The sequence below is a fragment of the Sus scrofa genome, chromosome 2, assembly GCF_000003025.6.
Source record: "Sus scrofa isolate TJ Tabasco breed Duroc chromosome 2, Sscrofa11.1, whole genome shotgun sequence".
Lineage (NCBI taxonomy): Eukaryota > Metazoa > Chordata > Mammalia > Artiodactyla > Suidae > Sus > Sus scrofa.
The window spans coordinates 10309700-10330289 of NC_010444.4; the positions used below are offsets into that span (position 1 = coordinate 10309700).

The window sequence follows — 20590 nt, forward strand, 5'->3', positions numbered from 1 at the left end:
TCCACCACAGTACCTGGCACATAGTTCAAGTGCTTGGTAAATTTGTACTGAATGAAAACATGAAGGGAATGTCCTGTAGCTGACATTTTCTTGCCTGAGCGAAGTAAAGTGCAGATACTTTGGGTGAGTTGGGTGTGTTTTCCATCTTATTTATTCCTCCCTGTTCCTTCTTCCATCAGGACCTCCCTTTGCCTCTGACTCCTTCTGTCTAGCCTGGGCAACTATCTGGGTCTGCAAACGTGCCCAACCATGGCAGCTGGGACCAGGTGGTTTGTGTCTCTGCCCTCTGGAGGAAGCTCTGAAAGGCTGATGTCTTTGTGCATCATGTTCCCCCCTTTACACAGCCCCACCAACAGTATTTGAGGCCAAGATGAGGGCCATGCTGGGGCCTCAAAGGAGTGGGGATGGCTTGGGCAGCCACATGTGTCTGTCACCCCAGAAGTGGGACTGGGAAGGATAGTACAGGAGTGGGTGGCAGAGAGCTGATGGCTGGGGTGGGGGTGGGGGATAAGGGGAACATTCTAGTTTGCAGGGCGTCAACCAAAGCCCTTCTGGAGCAGAGGGCCACTGTCAAAGGTCCTCTGAGAGGGTAAGAATAGAATTTTTTTTTTTTTTTTGCCAGTCTTGTAGCACATCACATGCCACAGCAGTGACACCAGCCACAAGGCGGTTCCTTAACCACTCAAGGATAAGGCACTGCCTAGCATCTATTTTTTTTTTTTTTTTGTCTTTTTGCTATTTCTTTGGGCCGCTTCCACGGCATATGGAGGTTCCCAGGCTAGGGGTCTAATCGGAGCTGTAGCCACCGGCCTACGCCAGAGCCACAGCAACGCGGATCTGAGCCGCGTCTGCAACCTACACCACAGCTCACAGCAACGCCAGATCGTTAACCCACTGAGCAAGCGCAGGGACCAACCCGCAACCTCATGGTTCCTAGTCGATTCGTTAACCACTGCGCCACGACGGGACTCCTAGCATCTATTTTTATTAACCTTTACCATCCCTCTGAGAATGTGGCACAGTTTCTGGGATAGTCACACACTGTTCTGTAATCTAGAATATCCCTCTGGCACTTACTTGGGGCCACTTCTCCCCAGCTCCAATAATGGTTCTGGAAGAACCTGTCAATCCTGGTCTCTGCAGGGCAGGGCCATGTGACCAAGTTAAACCAATCAGAGTACCCACGATCCCCTCCGTGATGGTTGGTCCAGGGTTGGACACATGACCTCAGGTGGACCAATCAGAGCCCTCCCTGGTACCCCGCTCTTTTGTGCGCTTGTTTCCCAAGGGGTTAGATGCCTTTTGGAATATAAAACCTTGGGGCAGGCAGCTGCGGAGTCCTTCAGTATGTTTAGAAGCCTGAGGGAGGAAAGGTAAGAGAGAGGCTAAGAGAGTCAAAGATGGGAAGAGGGAAAGAGCAATGGAGAGGAAGCGTGAGCTGATGGCTTCTGATGACTTGGGTCCAGTGTCTGAGATCTTTGGATCTGTGCTGATTCCTGGATCCCCGATCTCCACTATCTTTCCAAGAGGTCTGCCCTTCCCTTGGAAAATTCGTGGAGATGGGCTCCTCTCACTTGTGGTTCAGACTAGGTCGTCAAGTCCTGCGCTATTATGAAGCACCGCCCAGAGAGACTCAGAGAGAGGCGCTGGTTGGTAGTAGCACCATTGCAAAGGCAATCCTTTATTCTTTACTGAGAACAGGGCTTTTCAGAGCACCGAACCCCGTTCAAGCTGCCCTCCCTGGGCGAGAATGCCCTGGGTGTGAGGGAATGTGTGTTTGGAGGGGTTGGCCTGGATGTTGCTTGAAGCAGCCCCAGCATTTATGTGGCCTGAGCCAGGCCAATCCTGTTCTGTCCTTCATCATAAACAGTGAAGTACAGCCTTAAGAAGACATCACCCAGGATCCAAATCTCCCTCTGGTTCAAGGTGTCCATGATATCCTCAAAGGTGCTGTAGCAGCGGTTATTATTAGCATCCTGGGAGAAGGAAAGACACAGCCGTGAGCCTGAGCCCTCACCTGCTGCTGCCCAACCTCCGTATCCAGATCCTAGTCTTCCCTTTGCCTTCAAGAGACTGGTTTTGTGGGAGGCCCTGGCCCCCACCCTGGCCACAGCCATTTGGTGATGAGTGGTCAGTGGTGGGTGGTGGGGGTGGGATCGGCAGTCGTGCAGCTTGGCCTGTAGAGGCCCCCCTCCTCCAGGTATCTGGGTTTCATCTCTCTCCTTAGGTGAGAGCTGAGTGGCTCTCTGAGCAGCTGAGGAAGCAGGGTGTCCATCGAAGAACCAGGCAGACTGTAGCCCCCCTCCACCCCTCCCTGCTGTTTCTTTCCTTCTGCCCCAGGCTGGCTGTTCTCTCTGCACAGAAGGCCTTTTCTTGCCCCTTTCCCACAACCTGTTCTTTAAGGCTGCACTCAGCACCTCTCCCCCCACCTTGTGCAACCCGGGGATGCTACAGCTTCCGCTCTGGGAGGCAGACGGGGACCATGGGTTGAGGTCCCTAAAGTGTCCTGAAAAGAGGATCAGGGAGACTTCCACGAGCCTGAGCAGGCTGGTGCTACGATGACCAACCGTCCTCGGCTACCCAGGCCCAAGCAGGTGATTAGGGCACAGGACCGCCAGTGGGAAAACAGGACACATCCTGGACAAACTGGGAAAACGGGTCTCCTTAGGGAGAAGCTACCCAGGAGTGCAGAGAGGTTGGCTGCATTCCTGAGACTGGAAAGCACATCAGACAGAGAGACGCCTCCTGACCCTGACCCACCCAGCCCCATCCCAGGCACACAGGGAGACAGGGGCTATGGCAGAGACCACCAGGAGCTGTGACTCAGGAGTGGCCTCAGAACGAGAGGCAGGAGTTGAGCCCCTCACACAAGAGCTTCCATGTCCCTTGGAGGCCCCTGGGCAATGTCGCTCATCGCCTGCCCGGGAGCCTCAGTGTCTGAGCCAGCCCAGGGGGCAGGGCTGGGGGACAAGCTCTCCCAGGGCACCCTGGGTCCCCCTCCCCACCACTCTAATGAGCATCTGCTGCCCCAGAGAACCTCCAACATTCAACAAACCCATGGTGTGGATTTACTGTGTGCTGGGCCCTGAGGATACCCCTTGTTCTTACAGACCTAGATCTAGGAAGGTGGACATTCAGGAAACAAGTCCCACAAAGAATGAATTACCACTTTGCTCCAGGCTAGACATGAGGAAGTGTGTACAGAGAATATCCAAGGAAGAGCCTGATGTAGTCAGTGGGGGGAGAGGTAGAGGGGGGAGAATTCCCTGAAATGTGACAATGAAGCTGCAACCCAGATGATGAGGAGAAATCAACCAAAGGGGATGGAGGCCTTCTAGACAGGGTGACCAGCATGTGCCAAGGCCCTGAGGCACAAATGAGCCCGGTGCATTCAGGAACTGAAAGGAAATCAAGGAAAGTGAAATGACCAGAGCAAAGGAAAACAGAGTGGGGACAAGAGCTGGAGGACTGTTCTGGAGACAGTCGTGGGTGGGGGCGGTGGCAGCAGTAGGAGACTTCAGAGTGATCCTGGTGCCCCCTTTGTCCCACTGTCTCTCAGGATCACCTGGAGAGGAGAGGTCATTGGTTGTCCAGTGGTTGCTCTGCCATCGTGGATACCGGGACGTCGATGCTCTGGCCCAAGTAAAGAGGTTGCCAAAATCCATTCTCTCATCAATGCCAAGCACGTTGAGAAGGAGGTGGAGTATCAGGTCACAGGGTCACTCTGGGGCTCTTCACAGGAAAGATCAGCTGAACCAACCACTCTCCCTCTTTCTCTAACAGAACGTGATCCCATGTAATGCCAGGAAGGCCCTGCCACACATCGTCTTCACCATTAACAATGTCGACTACCCACTGCCAGCTCGAGCCTACATCGGAAAGGTCAGGGGCCAACCCTGGGGGCTGGTTCTTAAATCTGCAATGTGTGGGACCAGTGCGCTGCTGGATGCCTGGAGAAGGGGGCCCTCTACAGGCCAAGATGCACCACTGCAGATCTCATCCCCACCACCCACACCACCCACCAACATATGGCTGTGGCCAGGGAGGGGGCCAGGGCCTCCCACAAAACCAGCCTCTTGAAGGCAAAGGGAAGACTAGGACAACCACCATCCTGAAATAAAGATGGAGACTCACCCCGGGCAGGCACGGTGCCAGGCACAAGGAGAGGGGACCACTAAGGGCCTTGGCCCTCAAGGGCCAACAGATGGATGACACAGAATCCCTGTGATCATCAGGCTGAGGGACAAGGGGGTGGCTGAGGACACTGCCAGTGTGTTGTCCCACCAGAGTGGTTCACAGTCTCCCTGCCCATCTCCAAAGTGCCCTGGTTTGGATGATGATTAGAGGGTTTGCCGAGTCCTAGGCTGCACCTGCCCTTCGTAAGACCCAGGTCCCGCTCTGGGAGCTGGGACACCAGACCAGCCCTGTGCAGGGCTTGGAGGCCCTCCTGCATGAAGGGGACACAGTGACTGCACAGCCCCTGGCTCAGACTTGAGCTTTAATACACATCAGCTCCCGATGGGAATTGAGAGGAGCTGAAGGAGCTCAAAGAAGGCTGTGAAGAAGAGAGGGAATTTCAATGATTCTAAATCCCCAACCTCATGGAGGGGTGAGAAGCCCCTCTGGGGTGGAGGCAAATCGACACTGGGCTCTGTGCCCATGGCAACCCTGGGGGCTATGCCAAGGGATGCCAGGGGCACATCCAGCTGATGAGGGCTAGAGACAATGGAGCACTGGGCAAGTCACCCAACCCAGCCTGGAGTGGCCAAGGAGGGTGAGCAGGAGTCCAGGAAGGCCACCCGAGTGGGGGTGGGGGGAGAGGCGCTGAGCGCAGCCTTAAAGAACAGGTTGTGGGGAAAGGGGCAAGAAAAGGCCTTCTGTGCAGAGAGAACAGCCAGCCTGGGGCAGAAGGAAAGAAACAACAGGGAGGGGTGGAGGGGGACTACAGTCTGCCTGGTTCTTCGATGGACACCCTGCTTCCTCAGCTGCTCAGAGAGCCACTCAGCTCTCACCTAAGGAGAGAGATGAAACCCAGATACCTGGAGGAGGGGGGCCTCTACAGGCCAAGCTGCACGACTGCCGATCCCACCCCCACCACCCACCACTGACCACTCATCACCAAATGGCTGTGGCCAGGGTGGGGGCCAGGGCCTCCCACAAAACCAGTCTCTTGAAGGCAAAGGGAAGACTAGGATCTGGATATGGAGGTTGGGCAGCAGCAGGTGAGGGCTCAGGCTCACGGCTGTGTCTTTCCTTCTCCCAGGATGCTAATAATAACCGCTGCTACAGCACCTTTGAGGATATCATGGACACCTTGAACCAGAGGGAGATTTGGATCCTGGGTGATGTCTTCTTAAGGCTGTACTTCACTGTTTATGATGAAGGACAGAACAGGATTGGCCTGGCTCAGGCCACATAAATGCTGGGGCTGCTTCAAGCAACATCCAGGCCAACCCCTCCAAACACACATTCCCTCACACCCAGGGCATTCTCGCCCAGGGAGGGCAGCTTGAACGGGGTTCGGTGCTCTGAAAAGCCCTGTTCTCAGTAAAGAATAAAGGATTGCCTTTGCAATGGTGCTACTACCAACCAGCGCCTCTCTCTGAGTCTCTCTGGGCGGTGCTTCATAATAGCGCAGGACTTGACGACCTAGTCTGAACCACAAGTGAGAGGAGCCCATCTCCACGAATTTTCCAAGGGAAGGGCAGACCTCTTGGAAAGATAGTGGAGATCGGGGATCCAGGAATCAGCACAGATCCAAACATCTCAGACACTGGACCCAAGTCATCAGAAGCCATCAGCTCACGCTTCCTCTCCATTGCTCTTTCCCTCTTCCCATCTTTGACTCTCTTAGCCTCTCTCTTACCTTTCCTCCCTCAGGCTTCTAAACATACTGAAGGACTCCGCAGCTGCCTGCCCCAAGGTTTTATATTCCAAAAGGCATCTAACCCCTTGGGAAACAAGCGCACAAAAGAGCGGGGTACCAGGGAGGGCTCTGATTGGTCCACCTGAGGTCATGTGTCCAACCCTGGACCAACCATCACGGAGGGGGTCGTGGGTACTCTGATTGGTTTAACTTGGTCACATGGCCCTGCCCTGCAGAGACCAGGATTGACAGGTTCTTCCAGAACCATTATTGGAGCTGGGGAGAAGTGGCCCCAAGTAAGTGCCAGAGGGATATTCAAGATTACAGAACAGTGTGTGACTATCCCAGAAACTGTGCCACATTCTCAGAGGGATGGTAAAGGTTAATAAAAATAGATGCTAGGGAGTCGCCATCGTGGCGCAGTGGTTAACGAATCTGACTGGGAACCATGAGGTTGCGGGTTTGGTCCCTGCGCTTGCTCAGTGGGTTAACGATCTGGCGTTGCTGTGAGCTGTGGTGTAGGTTGCAGACGCGGCTCAGATCCTGCGTTGCTGTGGCTCTGGCGTAGGCCGGTGGCTACAGCTCCGATTAGACCCCTAGCCTGGGAACCTCCATATGCCGCGGAAGCGGCCCAAAGAAATAGCAAAAAGACAAAAAAAAAAAAAAAAAATAGATGCTAGGCAGTGCCTTATCCTTGAGTGGTTAAGGAACCGCCTTGTGGCTGGTGTCACTGCTGTGGCTCAGGTTCAATCCCTGGCCCCTGGATGTGCTACAAGACTGGCAAAAAAAAAAAAAAAATTCTATTCTTACCCTCTCAGAGGACCTTTGACAGTGGCCCTCTGCTCCAGAAGGGCTTTGGTTGACGCCCTGCAAACTAGAATGTTCCCCTTATCCCCCACCCCCACCCCAGCCATCAGCTCTCTGCCACCCACTCCTGTACTATCCTTCCCAGTCCCACTTCTGGGGTGACAGACACATGTGGATGCCCAAGCCATCCCCACTCCTTTGAGGCCCCAGCATGGCCCTCATCTTGGCCTCAAATACTGTTGGTGGGGCTGTGTAAAGGGGGGAACATGATGCACAAAGACATCAGCCTTTCAGAGCTTCCTCCAGAGGGCAGAGACACAAACCACCTGGTCCCAGCTGCCATGGTTGGGCACGTTTGCAGACCCAGATAGTTGCCCAGGCTAGACAGAAGGAGTCAGAGGCAAAGGGAGGTCCTGATGGAAGAAGGAACAGGGAGGAATAAATAAGATGGAAAACACACCCAACTCACCCAAAGCATCTGCACTTTACTTCGCTCAGGCAAGAAAATGTCAGCTACAGGACATTCCCTTCATGTTTTCATTCAGTACAAATTTACCAAGCACTTGAACTATGTGCCAGGTACTGTGGTGGATCCCAGAGATAGAGGGCTGGGTTAGGAGCCCACCACCCAGGCATGGAGACAGATAAACAGACCCCCAGTGGCAAGGGCCAGATGGAGAAAACGGCAGAGGTGTTGAGATACAACTGGGTTTTGGCTTAATGGAGACTCAAGCAAAGAGTTTGTGAGACTCGTTTTCCAAGTGGTCCTTGTGGAGCCATAAGCAATGCCTCTCCTGGTGAGAAACCACCAATAACAGTCATAATAATCAGCCCCAGTTGATGACACGTGCAGTCTCCCTGTTTCCTCATGAGCCCCTGCAGGGCGTGATCCCCATGGTACATCTGAGGGAAGTCTCCTCCCATCTTCTGGTTCCAGTACCAGTGATAGGCACACAGTAGGTCCTCAATAATTCCATGTTGAATAAATGAATGGATGGATCCGTAAGTGCTTTCACTAGAACACACTGCTGCACCCATGCTGGGGATCATGTATGATGTCAGCATGGCTTATTTCCGTAATAGCAACCTGAAACGGCCAGGCTTTTCTCCCTAGATGAGCCTAAGGGAGGGGCTGAAGCAGGTGTCTATTAATAAGCCTGCTATTCTTCAGTCTCTATTTTGGCAGCCTGTGCCACCAACATGAGGATAAATTCTGATTTTCAAAGAAAACATCTTGTCCTACACTCCACCTTTATCCTCTACTAATTGCAGACCACAGAGTTGATAGCCTTCCGTGAGAGAAAAAGTAGGAAAAACAGGAAAAAGATAAATCTGGAGTTCCCATTGTGGCTCAGTCGAAACGAGCCCAAATAGTACCCATGAGGATGGAAGTTTGACGCCTGGCCTCACTCTGTGGGTTAAGGATCCAGCATTGCCATGAGGTGTGGTGTGTGTTGCAGACGTGGCTTGGCCCTGAGTGCCCGTGGCTGTGACATAGGCTAGCAGCTGCAGCTCTCATTCAACCCCTAGCCACGGGTCTCAGGTGCAGCCCTAAAAAGCAAGAAAAGAAAAGAAAAGGAAAAAAAATTTTAGAGATAGATCTTGAACGTTTCTTGTGAGTGTATAAATTGGTATAGTCTATTTGGAGATGATTTATCCCTAAAATAAGTATGGTTCTCTCCCAGAAATCTTGCTTCTAAGATTTATGCTAAAGCAATGATCACAAACAAATATTAATAAGCACCCACAAACATTAATAAGCAAGGATGCAATCCTCAGGGCCTCTTACAAAAGGGAAAATCTAGGACATCCCAAGGCTCATTCAAGTATACACAGCGCAGATCAGCCATCGAGCAACTGCCTTAAAATTGTGTTTGGGGGAGGCCTTCAGTGTTAGCAGATATTTTTCCAATACGACACTGAGAGAAAAGAACAGAATACAAAACAGCATGATCCCCAGGTTGCTAAGCACGTGGAAGACACTGCAGCATCCTGGCCAGGCAAGTACATCCTGGAGCTCTCCTGCCTGGGTGCACATCCCACCTCTGACACCTACAGGTCATGTGACCTTGATAAGTTCTTCTCTGGACAGCAGTTTCCTCTTCTGTAAATTTGGAATGAGGATAGATCCTCTCACATGGATCCTCAAGAAAAAGCACATTAAGTGACAATGAGATATCACCTCACACCTACTAGTGTGGTCATTATAAAAAACAAAAGATGACAAGTGTGGAGGAGGACATGGAACCCTGTGCTGGTGGGAATGGACAAGGATGCAGCTGCTGGCAAACAGAAGGGAGGTTCCTCCAACACTTGAAAAGAGAATTGCTATTTAATCCAGCAATCCCACTTCTGGAATCCCACTTCTGGGTAGTTATTCCCCCCAAATTAAAAGCAGGATCTCAAAGGGATATTTGTACTGTCCTGTTCATTGCAACATTATTCACAATAGCCCAGATGTGGAAACAACTTAGATCCATTAACATTTGAATGGATGAAGAAAATATGATACAGACATACAATGGAATATCATTCAGCCTTAAAAAAGGAGGACCTCCTGCCATTTAAAAAAAAAGTAGTTAATTTAGAATGTTCTGTCAGGACACTACTTCCAAAAAAAGCACAATACACATTCTTCTCAAATGCTCATGGAACATTCTCAAGAATCGACCACATATTGGGACACAAAGCGAATCTCAATAAATGTAGGAGCGTAGAAATTATCACAAGTATCTTCTCTGAGCACAATGCCATGAAATTAGAAATCAACCATGGGAAAAGCAAAGAGAAAAAACCTACTCCATGGAGACTAAACAACATGCTACCAAAAAACCAATGGGTCAATGAGGAAATCAAGAAGGAAATTAAAAACTACCTTGAAACAAATGATAATGAAGACACAGCCTCTCAAAATCTATGGGTTGCTGCGAAAGCAGTGCTCAGAGGGAAATTTATAGCAATCCAGGCCTTTCTCAAAAAAGAAGAAAGATCCCAAATTGACAACTTAACCTTCCACCTAAACGAATTAGAAAAAGAAGAACAAAAAAGTCCTAAAGTCAGCAGAAGGAAGGAAATTATAAAGATCAAAGAAGAAATCAATAAAATAGAGACTCAAAAAACAATAGAGAAAATTAATAAAACCAAGAGCTGGTTCTTTGAAAAGGTGAACAAAATTGACAACCCCTGGCCAGACTCACTAAAAAGAGGAGAGAAAGAACCCAAATAACCAAAATTATAAATGAAAAAGGAGAAATCACAACGGATACAGCAGAAATACAAAAAACCATAAGAGAATACTATGAAAACTGTATGGCAACACGTTTGACAATCGGGAAGAAATGGACAATTTTCTAGAATCTTACAGCTTGCCAAAACTGAATCAAGCAGAAACAGACCAACTGAACAGACCGATCACTAGAAATGAAATTGAAGAGGTCATAAAATCACTCCCTACAAATAAAAGTCCAGGACCAGATGGCTTCACAGGTGAATTTTATCAAACATATAAAGAGGAATTGGTGCCCATCCTCCTTAAACTCTTTCAAAAGGTTGAAGAAGAAGGAATACTCCCAAAGACATTCTATGAGGCCACCATCACCCTCATTCCAAAACCAGACAGAGATACCACCAAAAAAGAAAACTATCGCCCAATATCATTGATGAATATAGATGCAAAAATTCTCAACAAAATCTTAGCCAACCGAATCCAACAACATATCAAAAAAATTATACACCATGACCAGGTTGGGTTCATCCCAGGTTCACAAGGATGGTTCAACATACGCAAATCAATCAGCATCATACACCACATTAACAAAAAAAAGGTCAAAAATCATATGATCATCTCAATAGACGCAGAAAAAGCATTTGACAAAGTTCAACATCCATTCATGATCAAGACCCTCGCCAAAGTGGGTATAGAGGGAACATTCCTGAATATAATCAAAGCCATTTATGATAAACCCACAGCAAATATAATCCTCAATGGGGAAAAACTGAAAGCCTTCTCACTCAAATCTGGAACAAGACAGGGATGCCCACTCTCACCACTGCTCTTCAACATCGTTTTGGAAGTCTTAGCCACAGCAATTAGACAAACAAAAGAAATAAAAGGCATCCATATAGGAAGAGAAGAGATCAAACTGTCACTGTATGCAGATGATATGATACTATACCTAGAAAACCCTAAGGACTCAACCCCAAAACTCCTTGAACTGATTAATAAATTCAGCAAAGTGGCAGGATATAAGATTAACATTCAGAAGTCAGTTGCATTTCTGTATACCAGCAATGAAACATTAGAAAAGGAATACAAAAAAATGATACCTTTTAAAATTGTACCTCACAAAATCAAATACCTCGGAATACACCTGACCAAAGAGGTAAAGGACTTATATGCCGAGAACTATAAAACCTTAATCAAAGAAATCAAAGAAGATGTAAAGAAATGGAAAGATATTCCATGTTCCTGGATTGGAAAAATCAATATTGTGAAAATGGCCATCCTACCCAAAGCAATCTACAGATTCAATGCAATCCCTATCAAATTACCCATGACATTTTTCATAGAACTAGAACAAACAATCCAAACATTTATATGGAACCACAAAAGACCCAGAATCGCCAAAGCAATCCTGAGAAACAAAAACCAAGCAGGAGGCATCACTCTCCCAGACTTCAAGAAATACTACAAAGCCACAGTCATCAAAACAGTGTGGTACTGGTATCAAAACAGACAGACAGACCAATGGAACAGAATAGAGAATCCGGAAATAAACCCTGACACCTATGGTCAATTAATCTTTGACAAGGGAGGCAAGAACATCAAATGGGAAAAGGAAAGTCTATTCAGCAAGCATTGCTGGGAAACCTGGACAGCTGCATGCAAAGCAATGAAACGAGAACACACCCTCACACCATGCACAAAAATAAACTCCAAATGGCTGAAAGACTTAAATAGAAGACAGGACACCATCAAACTCCTAGAAGAAAACATAGGCAAAACACTCTCTGACATCAACATCATGAATATTTTCTCAGGTCAGTCTCCCAAAGCAATAGAAATTAGAGCAAAAATAAACCCATGGGACCTCATCAAACTGAAAAGCTTTTGCACAGCAAAGGAAACCAAAAAGAAAACAAAAAGACAACTTACAGAATGGGAGAAAACAGTTTCAAATGATGCAACTGACAAGGGCTTCATCTCTAGAATATATAAGCAACTTATACAACTCAACAGCAAAAAAACCAATCAATCAATGGAAAAATGGGCAAAAGACCTGAATAGACATTTCTCCAAAGAAGATATACAGATGGCCAACAAACACATGAAAAAATGCTCAACATCGCTGATTATAAGAGAAATGCAAATCAAAACTACCATGAGATACCACCTCACCCCAGTCAGAATGGCCATCATTAATAAATCCACAAATAACAAGTGCTGGAGGGGCTGTGGAGAAAAGGGAACCCTCCTGCACTGCTGGTGGGAATGTAAACTGGTACAGCCACTATGGAGAACAGTTTGGAGATACCTTAGAAATCTATACATAGAACTTCCATATGACCCTGCAATCCCACTCTTGGGCATCTATCCGGACAAAGCTCTACTTAAAAGAGACACATGCACCCGCATGTTCATTGCAGCCCTATTCACAATAGCCACGACATGGAAACAATCCAAATGTCCATCGACAGATGATTGGATTCGGAAGAGGTGGTATATATACACAATGGAATACTACTCAGCCATAAAAAAGGATGACATAATGCCATTTGCAGCAACATGGATGGAACTAGAGAATCTCATACTGAGTGAAATGAGCCAGAAAGACAAAGACAAATACCATATGATATCACTTATAACTGGAATCTAATATCCAGCACAAATGAACATCTCCTCAGAAAAGAAAATCATGGACTTGGAGAAGAGACTTGTGGTTGCCTGATGGGAGGGGGAGGGAGTGGAGGGATCGGGAGCTTGGGCTTATCAGACACAACCTAGAATAGATTTATAAGGAGATCCTGCTGAATAGCATTGAGAACTATGTCTAGATACTCATGTCGCAACAGAAGAAAGGGTGGGGGAAAAAACTGTAACTGCAATGTATACATGTAAGGATAACCTGACCTCCTTGCTGTACAGTGGGAAAATAAAAAAAAAAAAGAATGTTCTGTCAATTTCTACTGTACAGGAAAATAACCAAGTTATACATTTATATACATTCTCTTTCTCATATTATCTTCCATCATGTTCTATCATAAGTGATTGGATATTGTTCTCTGTGCTATACAGCAGGATCTTGTTGCTCATCCATTCTAAATGTAGTAGTTTGTATCTAATAACCCGATACTTTTAGTCCATCCCACTCCCTCCCCCTCCAACTTGGCAGCCACAAGTCTGTTCTCTAAGTCCCTCAGTTTCTTTCTCTTCTGGAGATAGGTTCGTTTTGCCACAATGCAGATTCCATGTATGAGATATCACATGATATTTTCCTCTCTTTCTGAATTACCTCATTTAGTATGAGAACCTCTAGTCACATCCATGTTAACACAAACGGCATTCTTTTGACTTTTGTTATGGCTGAGTAATATTCCATGGTGTCTATGCACTACATCTTCTTAATCCAGTCATCTGTCAATGGACATTTAGGTTGTTTCCATGCCTGGGCTATTGCAAAGAGTGCTGCAGTTTTTATCATAGGGGTGCATGTAGCTTTTGGAATGAAAGTTTGGTCTGGATATATGCCCAGAGTCGGATTGCTTGATCATATGTCAGTTCCATACGTAGTTCTCTGAGGTACCTCCAAACTGTCTTCCAAAGGGGTTGTACCAATGTACATTCCCACCAAGAGTGTAGGAGGGTTCCCTTGTCTCCACAGCCTCTCCAGCATATCTCATCTATGGACGTATTGATGATGGTCTTTCTGACAAGTGCGAGGGGGTACCTCATGGTAGTTTTGATTTGCATTTCTTTAATGACTAGTGATGTTGAGCATTTTTTCAGGTGTCTGCTGGCCATCCATATGTCTTCCTAGGGGAAATGTCTCTTTAGGTCTTCTGCCCACTTTTCAATTGCATTCTTTGTGCTTTTGCTGTTGAGTTGCAGGAGGTGTTTGTATACTTTGAGAGTAAACCCTTCTTGGTTGCATGGTTTCTAACTATTTTCTCCCATTCTATAGGTTGTCTTTTTGTGGTTTTTATGGTTTCTTTTGCTGTGCAAAAGCTTGTCCGTTTTAGTGGGTCCCTTTGGCTTCTTTTCGTTCCTATTTCTCTTGCCTTAGGGGACTGACCTAAGAAAACATTTGTGTGGTTGACGTCAGAGAATGTTTAGCCTATGTTCTCTTCTGGGAGTTCGATGGTGTCCTATCTTATGTTTAAGTCTGTAAGCCATTGTTAGTTGACTTCTGTGTGTAGTGTGAGGGAGTGTTCTACTTTCATTGATTTACATGCAGGTGTCCAGCTTCGCCAGCACCGCTTGCTCAAGAGACTGTCTTTTTCCATTTTCTGTTCTTGCTTCCGTTTTGAAGATTCATTGACTACAGTGGTCCATTTCTACTAGGTGTCTGGGCTTATTTCTGGGCTCCCTCTCTCTTCTGTTGCATTAGTCACTATGTCTGTTTTGTACCAGTACCACACTATCTCGGTTACAGAATATTGTCTGAAGTCTGGGAGAGTTACGTCTCCTGCTTGGTTTTCTTCCTCACTATTGCTTTGGCAATTCAGGCTCTTTTATGGTTCCATACACATGTTTGGATTGTTTGTTCCAGGTGTGAGAAAAATGTCGTCAGTAATTTCATAGGGATCTCATGAACCCTGTCGATGGCTTTGAGTGGATGTCCTTTTAATAACATGAATGCTTCCAGTGCAAGAGCATGGGATATCTTCCCATTTCTTTGAATCCTCTTTAATTTACTTGATTAACGTCTTATAGTTCTCAGCATAGGAGACTTTCACCACCTTGGTCTGGTTTATTCCGAGGCATTTCATACTTTGTGGTGTGATTTCTAAAAGGTATACATTCTTGTTATTCTTTTTGTAATATTTCATTGTTCGTATGTAGAAGGACAGCTGATTTCAGAATGTTAAGCTTGTATCCTGCTACTTTGCTGAATTCATTCATCAGTTCATGTAGTTTTTGGGTAGCGTCTTTAGGGTTTTCTATACATAGTACTATGTCATCTGCATAGAGTTACAATTTTACCTCTTCCCTTCCCATTTGGATACCTTTTATTTCTTTGGTTTTTCTGATTGCTGTGGCTAGGACTTCCAATACCATGTTGAATGCGCTGAATATAAGTGGTGAGACTGGACATCCTTGTCTTGTTTCAGACTTTAGCAGAAAGGCTTTCAGCTTTTCTCCATTGAGTAGTATATTGACTGTGGGTTTCCCATCAATGGCTTTTATTGTGTTAAGGTATGTTCCCTCTATAGGCATGTTGGTAACAATGTTTATCCTGAACGGATGTTGGATTGTGTCAAATGCCTTTTCTGCATCTGTTGAGATGCTCATGTGGGCTCTGACTTTTCTTTGGTTAATGTGGTGTAGGCTGTTGATTGATTTGCATATGTTGAACCATCCTTGTGAACTTGGGATGAGTCCCATCAGTCGTGCTGTATGGTCTTTTTTAAGTGGTCTTGGATTCAGCGGGCTAAAATTTTGTTGAGAATTTTGGAGTCTCTATTCTTCAAAGATAGTGGCCTGTAAATTTTTGATGGTATCTTTGTCTGGTTTTGCTATTAGGGCGATGCTGACTTCATAGAATGTTCTTGGGATTATTCCTTCTTCTTCAATCTTTTGGAAAAGTTTAAGAAGGATGGAAATAAGTTCTTCCTTGTAAATTTGGTAGAATTTGCCTGTGAGGCTATCTGGTCCAGGACGTGGCTTGTAGGGAGTGTTTTTATTACAAATCCAATGTCATTTCTAGTGATCAGTCTTTTCAAATGATCAATTTCTTCTCGATTCTGTTTTGGTGGGCTGTATTCCTCTAGAAAGTGCTCCATTTCTTCTAGATGGTCAAATTTCTTGGTATATAATTCTCATAAAATTCTCTTATTTTGTACATATCTACAATATCCATTGATATTTCCTTTTTTCATTTCTTATTTTGTTTACCCGTGTTGTCTCTCTCTTCTTGGTGAGTCTGGCCAGAGTTTGGTCAATTGTGTTTATTTTTCAAAAAACCAGCTCTTGGTTTTATCAAGTTTTCTATCATTTTGTGATTCTCTATTTTATTGATTTCCTCCCTGATCTTTATGACACCCTTCCTTCTGATGACTTTAGGTTTTCTTTGTTCTTCCTTTCGAATTCTTTTAGGTGGTAGCTTCGGTTGTTGATTTGACATTTTCCTCTTTTTTCAGGAAGGCCCGTATCACTATGAACTTCCCTCTGAGAACTGCTTTTGTGGCATCCCATGGATTTGGAATGGCTGTGTTTTCATTGTCATTTGTCTCAAGGTACTTTTTAATTTGCTTTTTGATTTCCTTGTTGACCCATTTGTTTTTTTAGTAGCATGTTGTTTAGTCTCTATATAATCAGGGTTTTCTCATTTCTTTTCCAGTGGTTGATTTCTAATTTCCTTTTTTTTTCATTTGTTTTTATTACTTAATGAATTTTATTACATTTAAAGTTGTACATAAACCATCACAACGAAATTTGACAGCATGTCCATCCCTGATTTCGAATTTCAAACCATTGTGATCAGAGAAGATGCTTGAAATAATTTCCATAATCTTAAATTTGTTGAGCTTAGTTTTGGGTCCCAGTATCTGATCAATCCTTGAGAATGTTCCATGTGCACTTGAAAAGAATGTGTATTCTCGCTTTTTGGGTGTGACGCCCTGAAACTATCAATTAAATCTAACTGTTTTAATTGCCCCATTTAGGATCTCTGCTGCCTTGTTGATTTTCTATCCAGAGAATCTGTCCATTGAGACGAGTGGGGTGTTAAAATCTCCTACTATTTTTGTATTCCCATCAATGTCTCCTCTTATGTCTGTTAGTATTTGTTGTATGTATTTGGGTGCACCTATATTAGGGGCATATATATTGACAAGTGTAATATGCTCTCTTGAACTGATCCTCCTATCACTAAATAGTGTACTTCTTTGTCTTTCTGGCCTTTGTTTAAAGTCTGTTTTGACTGATGTGAATATGCAATTCCCACCTTCCTGTCCTCTCCATTGTCATGAAATATCTTTTCCCATCCCCTCACTTTCAACTTATATGTGTCCTTTGCCTTAGGTGAGGCTATTGCAAGCAGCATAATGTAGGCTCTTGTTTTCACATCCAGTCTGCCTCTCTATGTCTTTTGATTGGCACATTCAGTCCATTGACAGTTAAGGGAATTATTGATAAATCCTTTGCCACTGTGAACTTTGTTGTCCAGTTAATTCTATGTTTCTCCTTTATTCCTTTCGCTTTTTTTTTTTTTTTTTTTTTGGCTGGATGATTTCCTTTTATTTTATGCCTGTGTCCTCTTCTTTATAGGTTTTGTGAATGAATTGTTTGTTTGGTTTTGCTTTGTGGTTGCCCTGCTTTCCAAGTCGGTTGACCCCTTCCCGTATCTGCCTGCTTTTTAGCCTGATAGTCACATAGGCTCAAATACATTCTAAACAAAAAGAGTCTAGACTTTCTGGCTTCCCTTCCCCACATTTTATGATTGTGATGTCCTTCTTTACATCTTCGTGTTTATCCTTTTGCTGATCCTCGTGTTTATCACGGCTTTTACAAACACCTTCCCCTCCTAGATCTGCACACGGCTTATAAGGGATTACTTTCCTGTTGTGATTTCCTCCATCCTGAATCTGCTTACGTCTTTCCTTTTTAGAGGAGAGCTGCCAGTATTTCTTTGAGAATGGGTTTAGATTGCTATCCTCTTTTACTTTTTGTGTGTGGGAGAAATTCCTTATTTCTCCGTCTACTGTAAATGGTAATCTTTCTGGGTAGAGTACTCTAGGCTGTAAATTTTTCCCTTTTACAATTTTGAATATATCTTGACACTCTCTTCTGGCCTGTAGTATCTTCGCAGAGAAATCAGCACATAACCTTATGGGGGGGTTCCCTTGTAATTAACTCCTAGAGTTTCCTCTTGCTGTCTTTGGAATCCTCTCCTTATCTTTAACTTTTGCCATTTTTAGTATAGTATGTCTTGGTGTGGGTTTGTTTGGGTTCAACTTGTTTGGGGCCCTCTGTGCTTCCTGTATCTTGGTATCTGCTTCCTAAAGGATTGCAAAGGTTTCAGCCATGATTTCTTCAAATACATTTTCAGTCCACTTTTCTTTTTCTTCTCCTTCTGGAATCCCTATAATGTATTGATTGGCCTGCTTTATATTAGCCACAGATCTCTTATATTGCTTTCATGTTTTTTCATGTGGTTTTCTGTCTGCTGTCCTGATTGTGTGATTTCCATTATTCTACCTTCCAAGTCACTTATTCATTCCTCTGCATTATTCTTTCAGGTCTTCAATACCTTTAACTCAGCTTGCATCTCTCAAATGTATTTTCTACTTTTTCTTCACTTCTCCGTATAGATTCTAACTCCATTCTAAACTAATCCACATTACTGTTCATATCCATTCTTAATTTCTTCCTATCCACTCTTCATTCCTTCAGAACGTTCACGGTCTCCTTTTTGAACTCAGTTTCTATTAGACTGCAGGGGCCTGTTTCATTGTTTGCTCTTTCAGGGGAATTTTCCTCTTCTTTTCGCTGGCAATTATTCCGACTTTCTTCATTTGCTTTTATTTTTCTTATGCCACGAGTTTAGGGACAACAGATACACTAGTCTTGGAAGGCTATTTATATATGAGAACACGCCTGGGTACTTGGTGAGGGCTTACATTTTTGGGGTGGGGGTGGGGGAGTGAAGGTTGCTTTTGTTTCAGATGATGGCTGTCTCCTTCCTCACTGTGTCACTACTCTCCCCTTGATGGAGGGTGTGCTGATGTATGGTCTGCACATGCTTCCAGGGAGACGGAGGCAATGGGCAGGGCCCCTGTAGCCAGTGCCTGGTTTCTGGGCCCTTGCAGTGCCAAAGACCCTCAGGGAGGTGGCCCAGGCTGCTCCTGGTAGCTGGGGCCTGGGAAGTGGCAGTGACACTCGGGAAGGTCTAGGAAGCAGTGCCCTCCTCTGTCACCACCCGTGAGGTATCTGGGGCCACAGGTGGTGCCTGTTCACAATATCCTAGTGGTGGCAGGCCACCCACCCCCTCTTGACTCTGAGATGGCTCTGGTGGTTTGCCCCTCATGCCCATACCCTGCTCGAGAGGCACCCCACCACGTGCAGCCTTTGCGACAGGTTCCCACCACCACCACCCAAGAGACCATACCCACATGGGCAGAGGAAGATATTCCCATGGCTGTCCTGCCTCTCCTCCTCTTGCCCTCTCCAACAATGGTGCCTTGCTTTTCCTGGGGGCCTACGGCTCTTCCCACATTCCCTAGGCTGTGGCCCCTGCTCCCCAGCCCATTCTTTCGTGGTCCCAGGGCTGCTTCCGGTGATCCTCCTTCCTTCCAGAGTGATGTTGGCTCCCCACATGGCTCCCTAATCCCTCAGGCTGCCTCCACACAGCCAATCCCAGTCCTCTCCCAAGAACTGACGTCTGAAGCCTGAGTCTCAGTGCCCAGCCCCCACCCAAGCATCTCAGGATGTGGTGTCCTGGGGCGGTGGTACCAAAGGTCCATGCACCTCGCTCTCTGCTTTGCCCTCCTAGTCCCACTGCTGCACTTTCCTCTCAGCTGTTAAGGTCCCTCCCTCTCAGCTGATCCCCCCATCAGTTAAGTGGCCCCCAAGCTCTTGGATTCCTTTCCTCTTTCACAGCTTCCTCTCAGGAGTGCTGATCCCATTCTGATTCCTTTGTATTTTTTTTTTTCATTTCCTCCCTCTCTCCCTCTCTCTCCTTCGCTCTTTCTCTCATTTCCTTTTGTTCTACCCATACGCTTGGATGTGTCTTGCCCTTCTTGGAGGCTTAAGCTTTTCTTCCAGTGGTCAGTAGATGTTCTGTGCCAGTCGTTTCACATGCAGATGTTTTCTTCTGTGGTTGCTGGAGAAGGTGAGGGTCATGTCTTACCCCTCGGCCATCCTGATCCCTCCGCCCAACTTTCGACAACAAGGGTGAACATTGAGGACATTGTGCTAAGGGAGATAAGCCAGTAACAACAGGACAAATACAGTATGGTTCTACCTCCGTGAATTACCTAAAATAGACACACTCTGAGTTCCCTGGTGGCTTAGCATTTAAGGATTTGGTATGGAAACTGCTGTGGCTCTTTCCCCAGTTTTCCACATGCCTTGGGGTGGACAAAAAAAAAAAAAGTCACACTCATAGAAGCAGAGAGTAAAATTGTGGTCGTCAGGGAGAGGGATAAATGGGGAGTCGCTATTCAACCAGTATGAAGTCTCAGTTATGTAACATGAGTAAGGTCTAGAGACTTGCTGTAAGATTTAGCACAATACTTAACAAGGTTGTAACACACACTTGGTTTCTTTATAACCACACTGAGGCCAAAACTCAGCCTCTGTCCACTGGTAATGAATAGAAACACAGAGACAGAGTTTGGGGAGAAGAGGAAAAAGATAGCTGTGTGTGTGTGTGTTTAGGGCCACACCCAGAGCATAAGGAGGTTCCCAGGCTAGGGGTCGAATCGGAGCTGTAGCTTCTGCCCTACATCACAGCCACAGCAATGCGGGTCCAAGCCACATCATGGAAATGCCAGAACCTTAACCCACTGAGCAAGGCCAGGGATCAAACATGCATCCTCATGGATACTAGTCTGATTCGTTTCCACCAAGCCACCATGGGAACTCCAGAAAAGGATAGCTATTATTGTTTACCAGGCAAAGTAGGCCACAGCAGGCTAATGCCTTAAAGACTGTGCCACTCTTGGGAGAGATTAGGTGGTTTTATACCTTGGGGA

At 45.9% G+C, this 20590-nt stretch overlaps 1 protein-coding gene across 1 annotated transcript in view; it reads right to left on the minus strand.

The window, feature by feature from the left end:
• Positions 1651 to 20590, minus strand: part of PAG6 (pregnancy-associated glycoprotein 6) — a gene marked incomplete at its 5' end in the record, with an annotated part of 75538 nt that continues 56598 nt past the window's right edge. The window contains 1 exon segment of the mRNA NM_001001536.2: positions 1651 to 1976. Coding sequence (NP_001001536.2) covers positions 1821 to 1976 — 156 coding nt within the window. The 3' untranslated portion in view covers positions 1651 to 1820.